The 11,590-nt window shown below is 17.2% G+C and overlaps 2 protein-coding genes and 1 non-coding gene across 3 annotated transcripts, besides 2 other annotated features; 1 reads left to right on the top strand and 2 right to left on the bottom strand.

The window, feature by feature from the left end:
* Positions 1-251: 251 nt before the first annotated feature.
* Positions 252-620, bottom strand: PGAL8A_00191600 (hypothetical protein; the record flags this gene model as incomplete). The annotated part of the gene is made up of 2 exons (XM_028670597.1): positions 252-338; positions 429-620. 2 exons carry the CDS (start codon positions 618-620, stop codon positions 252-254), a joined length of 279 nt encoding a protein of 92 aa, XP_028527334.1.
* Positions 621-2,167: 1,547 nt separating this feature from the next.
* On the top strand, positions 2,168-3,446 carry PGAL8A_00191500 (Plasmodium exported protein, unknown function; the record flags this gene model as incomplete). Its single annotated transcript, XM_028670596.1, has 2 exons — positions 2,168-2,308; positions 2,586-3,446. The coding sequence occupies 2 exons, from the start codon at positions 2,168-2,170 to the stop codon at positions 3,444-3,446; spliced, it is 1,002 nt and encodes a 333-aa protein (XP_028527333.1).
* Positions 3,447-3,997: 551 nt separating this feature from the next.
* Positions 3,998-4,075, bottom strand: PGAL8A_00191400. The gene has a single exon (XR_003699201.1). It is a non-coding gene; the product is annotated as a small nucleolar RNA snoR24 (small nucleolar RNA).
* Positions 4,076-8,991: 4,916 nt separating this feature from the next.
* Positions 8,992-9,418: a repeat region.
* Positions 9,397-11,581: a repeat region.
* Positions 11,582-11,590: the final 9 nt, after the last annotated feature.

Genomic DNA, 11,590 nt, shown 5'->3' with positions numbered 1-11,590 from the left:
ATATAAATTAAAAAGAAATAATAAAAAGTATTTGAATTTGATGTATTATTAACATAAATGTTCAAAAAAAAAAAATTAAAAAAAATAAAATGAGAACAAATTTCTAAATTTAATTATAAGGAATATTATATAATGTATTTTATTTATAAGAATATATATAAAAAAAATAAATATAATCAATATATTTAAAATAAGTTACAATGATTTCCTAAGATTTATGGAGACATTAAGGATTAATCTACATTTTCTTCTTAGTCATCTTCGTCAAAATTTTCGAAATACCCAGAATCAATAGATATTAAATCAAAACGATTATTCCTATGTACTCTGTAATGTACCTTTATTTTGATAAAATTATAATTACTTGTATATATAAAAAAAAAAATGGAAATGTAAATATGTATTTTAAAATGTTTTTTTTAAAATACCTGAATAGATTGGTATAATATACCAATAAATAATGTTACAATAATGCAAATTATAAATAAAGTAATAAATAAAATACTAATAGTATTATTAGAATTATATGTAATATTAAATAAATTAGGTGATTTATCCTCTAAAGAACTATTGAAAGGTACTGTAAGAGTTGCAATGGTGTTACTTTGGTTATCGGACATATTAAATAAATGATATATTTAATGTTCTTTATAACATAATTTGTTTTAATGTAGTTAAATTCAAACTAAAATATTGTTGATAACTTTTTATATAAAAAAAATATATTAGTTTAATTATATATATAAAATTGTGAAAAAAAAAATAATAAATAAAAAAGAAATGTTCCATATTATATATTAGTTTAAATTCATTTAAAATATTGGTAGATTAATATTGCAAAAAAAAAAACATACTTAAAAATTAAAACTTCATTTTTAACTAATAATAATTAATAACACACATTATATATATTTTCTTTAAAATAAATTTTAGAGAAGTTAAATAAGTATTTAAGAAAAATTAGGACTTATTAATTTACATATATTGTTTTTACGTAAATAATTATAGAAACATAAAAATTAACTAAAAATAACATAACATTTAAGTAAATGTATATTAATAAAATATAAACTTTTAAATAAAAAATAATTATATTTCATTTATAACCTATTTTGAGTAAAAAATAATTAGATGTATAAGAATACAAAAGATTAAAGCACTAATTATATTCTATCATTCTTACTAAATTTTTTTCATATATATTTAATTTAATATTAAATTCAAAAAAAAAATTAATTTTTAAAAAAAAGAGATTTTCTTGGATATGTTTTTAATTATACTAATTTTTTTTTTTTTTTATAAACTTAAAATATTCAATAGAATTAATTGATTTATTAAATGTAAATATAAAAAATTCACTAATTCAAATAAAATATTAAAATATTACTCATCATTATATATTATATTTTTTTTTTTAAATTATCAAGTAACACAAATAAATAATAACTTTTTTTTTTTTTTTTTTTATCTTTAAATATTTCTATTTTGTTGTTAATTTATTTCATTAGTGAGTTATTTTTAGTACATAATGTTTTTTAACATGTATGTGATTTTAGTTTATATTATTGTAGATACACTTTTAGTAGTATATAACAAAATATAAATAATTTTAAATTTTAACAGATTATAATAAAAAAATATAAATATTAATTGTTATTTTCTTTATTTAAATTTATTCTTATTTTATCAGCATGTATACAATTAATTTCTTTTTTCATTATATTGATTCTTTAATTATTGCTTTAAAACATATGTTACAAAATATACAATTAATTAATTTTTATTCATATTATGAATGTAACAAATTACTTATAAAAATTTAAGAAAAAATTTTTCTTATTATGAAAATAAAAATTAAAAAATTAATTAATGGTAAAACTTTTAAATACATAGATATGTTATATCTAATAATTCTTTTTTTTTACATAATATTTGATTCTTAATTTTAAAGGAATATTTGCTATAAAAAGAAAAAAAACAATATTTTATTCTTAAATTTTTACAAAAATAAAGGAATATTATATAATAATATTTATATATATATATTATTTATTATAAAAAATTCGAAATATAAATTTTATTAATTTAATTTGAATTATTCTTTTAAATGTTGTGAACTTACAAAAAAAAAAAAAAAAAAAAAAAATCACAATAGAAACATGTAGAAATGTTACCTTATCAAATAAATAGTTATAAAATTTTTATTAATTTTAATAATTTATTTTATTTTATTTTATTTCTTTTTATTAAGTTAATATATAGTTTTTTACTAAAAATGACATCATTTTTTTTTACACATTATCCCTATGTAAATTACTTTGTAAATTTTTAGAATTTATTCTATAAGTATGTGAAATATATAATTATTTTTTTAAGCATCATATTTTTTATTTCGTAAATTTTTTACAGAAAAAAAAAATAATTAATAACATAAAGTATTTAAATAAGGAATGGCCAAAAAATTTTATGTTCATTATCATTCCTTATATTATTTATAAAAATATTTCTTTTTAAATACGTTATTCTTAAAAAAATTTATTAATACGGAAAATATAAATCATTCCTTCTATTTTTTTTTTTTTTAGATTAATTTTATTTTCTTTATATTTTCGAACGTTAATCTATTTTTATTTTTTGCTCGATTGCGTGAAACAAAAAAAAATTTAATTGAAAAATTAATTCTAAATAAAATAATTCATAAAAATAATAATAATAATAAATTAAATGGTAAGCCAAATTTGATTAAAGAGGATATTGAATGGATAAAGGACAAGAAGAATATGTTGAAAGAATTATTAATAAGAAATAGTCAAGAGATGTTGAACTTATCATTGTGGGTAAAGAATAAGAGATGCAGAGAAAGTTTAATTAATGAGAAAATTCTAGAAGAGATTGAAACCTGGGAACAGTGGAAGAATGCAAAGGATGAGGAGTTCGCGAAGCAAGAGGATTATAAATCGCCGGAAAATATGTATGGATGTTTTGCTAAATTACTATGGCATATTGATCAGAAACGTTTGAAGAAAATAGAAGATGCGACACAGAAGGATATAAAAATTATTCATTTAAATAAAAGATATATATCTCCAATAAGAGAAATATTGGAAATGAAGATTTCCACATATAATGAAACACTTAGAAGCACTATCACTGAATTTGAAGAAATATTCAAATCTTATTACTGGATTACATGGAAAGAGCTGAAAGAATTAGAGAAAAGAAAATCTACATTGGAAAAGAAAAAGGAAGAAATTATTAAAGAAAATGAAAAACTTCAAATGGAAATTACCATAAAGAATGATGAGGAAAGGACAGTAAAAAAAAGGTTACGTAAATTCAGAAAAGGTGAAAGATCTCATGAAATTAAAAAAAAAAAAAAAAAAAAAAAAAGTAAAAAAGAAAGGATATACATATCTATGTTTTTTCATAATTTAAAAATATTATGAAATATATGAATAAATGATAAAACATGTATTTTTTTTTTTTTTGAACATTTTAACTAAAAACTAAACCTATTTTTCAATTGTTCTCATAGTTTTGAACATATAACATTTTTAAATATTCTTATTTTATTACAATTTTTTTTTTTATTTATATAAATATATTATTACAAAAATTTTTAATTAGTTATGGCTAGAAATAAAAAAACAAAATTTACATATTCTAATTTCATTTATATTATAAATAAAATAAGTCTTAAAAAATTACATTTTAAAAAAGATATTATATAAATAGAAAAGTAAATTATTCAAAATTATCTTCTTTATTAAAATTCTAAATAAAAAAGATGGTAATTACATTTTGTGTAAATAAAATTAAAATTATAAGAAAATTGTTATAAATACTTATATATATTTCTTTTTTTTTTTTTTTTTTTTTTTTTTTTTATTAAAGATGGTATTCTTCTTAAAAAATAGATGTAAATAAAATTATTTTTTTTTTTATAATTTTTATTTTTTATAAATTCAAAAAATTTTTTTTTTTTTTTTTTTTTTTTTTTTTTCAGATACTTTTTAGTCATCAATAATTTTCAGACGTAAATTACCCTTTTTATTTTATTGTATCATCATCAAAAAAAAAAAAAAATATACATTTTTATATAAAGAAATAATGTCAATTCAAAATTTTTACCTTAAAAAATAGTATATTTATTTTGTTATAAAAAAATTTACAATTATTTTTGTTTAATAAATATATAGAAGTCTTGTTAATAATAATGATAAATATAATACTTTATTTTAATTAAAAAAAAAAAAAAAAAACATAAAATTTTTTTTTTTTTTTTTTTTTTTTTTTTTTACTTTTTAAAGGAATAGAAATTATATATATATATAAAGAAAAAAGATTATTTTAAATTATTTTTTTTTTTTTTATTTTTTTTTTTTTATTTAAAAAAAAAAAAAAAAAAAAAAAAAAAAAAGTGAGCTATAGTTAATTTATCTATTAAAAAAAAAAAAAAAATTGAAAAAATTAGCTAAATTTTTATAAATTAAATATATATTTATAAATTATGTAAAAAGATGATATTTTAGTCAATAAATTGTAAGCAAACGAATTAACAATTAAAAAGGATAAGATTTTAGTAAATGGATTAATAAATTAATAAAATATTAAATCAATAATACAATAAATAATCACTTAAATATAAAGTATTTCTTTGCAAAGCTCATGCTTTGAAGAATATAAAATATAAAAATATATATATATTTATATTTATATATATATATATACATATATATATATATATATATATATATATAAATATAATTTTTTTTTTTTTTTTTTTTTTTAAATCAAATTTTATTAATCATGCTCATTTTTTTATTTTAATTTTTTTTTTTTATAAATTATATTTTTTCCTTGATAATTATTTTTGATTTTAACCAAGTAAAAAATTATATATGTATACATTCATTATATAAAAAATAAATTTTATGCATAAAAAATATTTATTAAATAAAATTTATTAACGTGCAATATTATACAAAAAGCTACTTACATGGTTTTGTTTTGAAGTAAAATTTTTTTTTTTATGAATCTATATTAAAATGGATAGAAAAATATAAAATGAAATTTTCTTAATTTTGTTTATTTCATCAAAATGTTTTATATTCAAAATTTATTAATCATAAATTTTACAATCATAACATTAAAAAGTAAAATGAAAATTATAAATATATATATATATATATATAATACATACATATATGCACAAAAAAATGCTTAAAAAATTGTTGAATTTAATTATAAAAAATAATTAATAATCCTTTAATTTTTTATATTTACTTTTTTTTTAAAATTTTTTTACATTGAACTTTTTTTTTTTTTTTTTTTTTTTTTTTTTTTTTTATTTTTTTTTTTTTAATATTTAATCTATATAATAATGGAAAATAATAATAAAGTATTATTATTTTCTCTAATTATAAAGTAAGTATTAATTGTAATATATTTACTTATTCATTATTTNAGATTAATAAAGAACGTGTGAGTGATTTATATTAATTTTAATTATTGTGGAAATATATATCTGCTATAAGTAAACTTTATACATATAATTTACACATGTCCTATAAATGATATTTGAATAAAAAAAGAATATATATTTTTATGTGTACGTGCTAAATATGAAAGAAATATATGCATATTTAAATCTATATGCTAAAAGTACAGGAAAAAAAAAAATATAATTATTTTTTTTATTTTTTTTGGATAATGCATTGTTTATTACCTATTTAACGATTTTACTAATATTTAACAAACAAATCAGTAGACAGAATCCAGAGAAAGCTTCACTTATTTTATTTTTATTAAATTAAAATATAAATCAAATTATTCACTTTTATTAATTAGAAATGAAATATTATATTGTTTATAATAATAATAAGATTTTCTTCATATTATAATTTCTTGTATATGCAGATCATTGAATTTACCTTAATATTTCCTTTTTACTTTTGGAATATATATGAAAATATTATTCTATCTTCTTCTAAAACAAAATAAAAAATACTTTTTTATATATATAATTTTTTTTTTATTTTACAAAGTATAAAACTAAGTTATATTTTTATTTTATGTTAAATAAGCTTTTATATAAACTTGAAGTAAATTGATTTATACAGTTCTTATTTAATGTTACTTCACTTAATTTCATTTTCATTTATACAATATATGATATCATTTAAATTTATTTTCACCTTATCCTTTTTATTTTGCTTTAGTTTATTTAGATAAACATCATATTAATTGTTGTTTAGTTTCATTTTAAATGAAAAGATTAATGCTACAAATTATTTTGTAATGTATTATAAATATTATATTAACATACGTTGTAATGATCTAAATAATAATGATTAAAATAGACAAAAATATTAAAGCATTATCATTATTTAACACAACTAATAACCTCCATGATTTTTACATTTAAAATTGTAATCATGAAATTATTAATATTATTCTCTTAATTATTTTTATAAAACCTATAACAAGTTATGTAAGAAAATTTCTGTAATTAACTACAATGAAGTATGTGTAACACCTGTGTTAATTATAGTAATCATTATTTTTATCCTTAAATAATTTAATTTTTATAGGAAAATTTAATTTTAATTATTAAAAATAATATTCAAGACTGTTATTATCTTAAGAAACTAATGTGATTATTATGATAATTTATGTTACAATCCTTATTAAGGTAAATAATCAATCTTTTTTTAATATTTATAATCATCAAGATCAATCTACAAATATTTTACTCTTACTTTTTATTATTTGACTTTATTTAAAAATAGTAAAAGTAGAAGGAGTAATAATATATATGCGGAAAACAATTATTATATTAAATTTTTTAAATTCTTATTAATTTTTTACTTAATTTTTAAAATAATTTTATGTAATATATACAAATTTTTTTTTTAATTTCTATTTCTATAGTATTTTCCATTTTTTCAATTAAACAAAAAAATATTATTTTAACGTATTAATATTTATTTTAACTTTATTTTACCATATATTAATCTTTTCCATCATTTAAAAAAAAAAAATTTCATATATAAAATTTTTCTACTACTGTAATGTAAGGATATAATATAGAATTGCACTAAACAATTTAAGGTATAACATTTCAGAACTTTTTTGTAAATGTGGAAAAAATTATTTTTTAAAATTGGATACTATATCCCCTTAAATTATACTCTATTTACTTTTCATATCACTTTTGTTATTAATTGAATCTTAAAATATAAACATAAACTAAAACTAAACCAAAAAGAAAATTTATATAATTATTAATAAAAAATAAATGATATTGCATTTTTCTTATAAATAATGAATTATATAAGAAAACAAAAATCTCTATATTTGCAATATATGATAATGAATAATCAATAAATTTTTATTTTTAAATTTAAAAAAAAATGTTTTAAAATTGTATAATAAAAAGGAAAAAAAATAAAACAAAACTGTTACTAAAAATGTTAAGGCTTTTCTATATATATTAAAATTGTATTTTTTCATATACTAAGTAAACTTTGGTTTTAATATAAGCATTAAAATAAATACATATATATGCAGTCATTTATTCAAATAAATGTTTTTATACATATTAAGATTTATCTATATTTTTCATATAATATTTTATCACTTTTTTTATATATTAATATTGTGCTCAATTAACGTAAATATATTTTAGAATATTCATTTATTATAATTTTTATTATATATAAGATTCCCCAACAAACTATATTAAAATTTTTTGATATTTAACTCATTATAGGAACTTATGTTTTAGAGCAAATAAATATTAACATTTATAAATATTTTATATTCCTAAATTTGAGAAAAATTTATACGTTTTTTATTAATAACTATGTAAGCATATAAATATATATATAATGAGTTTGGCATATAGATGATTAAGTTATTTATAACATTATTATATTTTATCTGATTTGGAATTCAATTCATATTTCAGAAGTAACAACAAAATATAAATATTTTATTTTTCAACTTTTTTATTATTTACCTCTCTTATATTTAATATATCCTTATGAGTTGTATAAATTGAATGAAAAATTAATTTTATTTTTTTCTTTTCCGTCTAAAATTAGTATCACCATACAAACTTATTCTACATAATTTTTATAATATAATTAATGAACTTTATTATTTTAAATATTCAAGTCTTATTACATTCAATATGATTTTTAACAATTTCTCTACTGCAAAGAGAAATTTTTATTATAATATTTCTTTTGTAGTTTTATTTATTTTCTTTTGAAATTATTTTCTTTTGAGTCTTAAATTCTTTTTATTTATATATAATCAAGTTTTTATTTAATTTATTCTTAGAAAATAAAAATATAATTTTTATTAATTTTACAAATATTTTAAAGAATCCTATATATTTTTTTTACTTTTTTTTTTATAGGTCCCGTTAAATTTACATTATTAGTAATTGTTCACTAATGTTTTAAATTAAAGTGTATTTGAATTATGAAATCCCTAGATATCTTTCATATTGATAAAAACTTATAAAAAATTTTTATTATATTATATAACATTACCTTTTAAAAATATATCCTAAATTTTTTCTTTTTTTCGCATTTTCTTTACAAAAAAAATACAAAATATTTTATTTTATCATAAAATAGTCATTATCTAATAGATTAAGTAAATGTGTAAACCCTTATTATTATCTGGAAAATTATACATACAGCGCATTGCTAATAGGTTTTATTATTTATGTATTTAACATTATAATTTTATAAAAACCTATGTTCAAGAAGTTATCTGTTGCATTTTATTGTATCAATAGTTAGTAAAAGGTATTATTAACTTTTTTTGGAATAAAAAATATAACTGTGTGGAAAATAGTCTTGCAAATGTTAGACAAAAAAAAAAAATTAGTTGTTAAGTTTTTTTTTCTTTTTTTAAATTTAAAATATATATAAAAATATATATATATATATTTTTTATAAAATGATTTATTGTTAAAAAAAAAAAAGAAAAGTTGTTAACTAAAAAGATTCTTGTAGTATATTTTATTTAAATTCTTATAAGAATATTTTATATTAACTATAATAATATTTCGTGTTTATAATATTTATATAATTTAATTTGAATTTCATTTATTAATTATGTTTGTTAATCTGAAAGCAAGGGACTTCAGTTACTAAGCAGTGATTATAACATTATAGGTAAAATCTAATTAAAAATAATCCATGAGGATTTAAATTTTCAATAAAGCTATAGGATTTTTATTAAAGTAGGTAAATGTTTCTTAAAAATAACAAATCATCAATGAAGTAGATAGCATAAATACAGTTTACTAGTTTATAGCATTAAAATTACATATTAATTCATTAAATGCGTAGAGGCAAATCCCACATGCTCTTTATTAATATTTATGCTCAATACTTGTTTTATTAATTGGGTGTTCGGTGACTTTGCTAGAGTACTGAACAAACAAATTAATAAAGAGCATGTAGAGTTGTTTTTACGATTTTGATGTATTTGTATATATTTTTAAATGCTTTGAACAAGTGATTCTTAACTATTTTCTCTACTTTGTTCAGCATTCTTTAATTTCAATAGGCATTTATTTACTTTAATGAAAATCCTTATTTTTATTGAAAATTTATATCCTTATTGAATATTGATCATTAATTAAATGTATATTACTTGTTTCTTTGTTGAGTTATGTTCAGCAATTAATATATATTGCTGTTGAATTAACCAACATAAACAATTAGTGACAATACAAATTAATTATATAAATATTAATTACGTGAATATTTTATTGTTATATGTATAAAATTTTCTCTTATAAAATTCATTAAAATCACACTTCTGTTTCAAAAAAAAAATTTTTTTTTTTTTTTTTTTTTTTTATCTCAGTCTTATTGGTAACAAATCTTTTTCCAATTGATTTTTGTTTTTTTTATCAATTTTTGTTTTCCTGACAATCTTTGTTTTTTTATAAAAATACAAATAAAAAAAATTGATCATTTTTTTTTTTTTTTTTGTGTGTACATGACCAACTACGTATTCTTCATATAACTAGTCCTTTTATTTTTCAAAAAGGTTAATAAAGCCTTTTATTAGACATACTCAACCACCATGGGAAAGTAATGGTTATTACTTAAAGTTTGATATTTTGGTATTGTTTTATTACACCAAGTCCCTTTTGCACTCCTTTTTCAATTTGCTTGTCCTGATTATCGTTGATATCATACGTTATGATACTACTCCGTTTATGAATATCTAGGTAATCTTTAGACTTTAAAACATACGTTAGATTTAATTTTCTTTTATTTTTATTCGTAACTTGTATTAAATTCTCCAGTTTCTCTTCATATATTTCCCTGGTTTTGTTACTCTACAATTTTATTTTTGACATTGGAATTTGTACTTCTTTACCTCGATAATATATAGGTGATGTTTTAAGAATTCCACTTTCAATTTTATTTTCTCTATGAGGAAATGACCAATATGTTTTATATTGTATATTCCCACTATAGTGTTTCATTTGATTCCTTTCGTATTACGATAATTCGTATGAGATATCTGCAACCTTAATATTTTTATTCTCAATTATAGGTTTTCTTTTGATATTATTAACATCTTCATGTATATTTTTCCACGATCATTTAAGTATATCATCCTCATTTCAGAAGTAGTTTCTGGTAATAATTTTGCAAACCATGGACAAATACAGCCTATTCCAAATATAGCAATAGAGGGTGTTTCTCCTATCGCTCCATGAGGTGTATTATTATATATTAGTACTGAATTTCGTATTATTTCTTCAAAAGTTGGATCTTTTTCTTTATATAAAGTCTTACGTATATAATCTAAGCTTTTATGAAAGCTTTCATTTATACCATTTCCTTGTGGATAATATGCGCTGGTATGATACAATTTAACCTGTAATTCTTTTGTAATATAGTTATGAAATTCTTGACTAGTATAAATTGAACCGAGATCTGTAAAAATGCTTCTATGGAATCCAAATATGGGTGTCCATGTTTTCTTTATAATGTTAATTGTGTCAATAGTATTAGATGTTTATTAGTTATATTAGTCACCATAAAACGTGAATAATGATCTATTGCTACTCGTATAAAGTATTCTGTACCTTTCCATGTTTCATGTCCTATAATATCTAATGAAACCATATCAAATACATTCGTTTTTGATAGAAACTTGGTTATTATTAGATTTAAATTTCCTATTACGCATTACTTGAAAAACTAAACAATTTGTGACGTATTCTTCAATATCTTCACTAATATTGGGCCACTAAAACTGTTTTTGTATTTTCTTTAGTGTTTTATTTACTCCACAATATCTTGCGAATTTACTACTATGAAACCAATACATTAAATGATTTCTATATTTTTCTGATATATATAATCTTCCTGTTCTATAGTGAACTGGGAAATCATCCTTCTATACTACGTCTCTTGATATGTTACCTATATCTTTTCTAGCTTCATTTGCTATTTCCTCGCAAGAAGGTATCACATATGAATCTTAATATACTCCTTGAGGTTTACTACAATATAATGTCATGTAATTATGGTTAATA

Source organism: Plasmodium gallinaceum, assembly GCF_900005855.1.
Source record: "Plasmodium gallinaceum strain 8A genome assembly, contig: PGAL8A_v1_73, whole genome shotgun sequence".
Taxonomy (NCBI): Eukaryota; Apicomplexa; class Aconoidasida; order Haemosporida; family Plasmodiidae; genus Plasmodium; species Plasmodium gallinaceum.
Note: the sequence above shows the minus strand (reverse complement) of the source record. Positions and strands in the feature narration are given on the sequence as shown.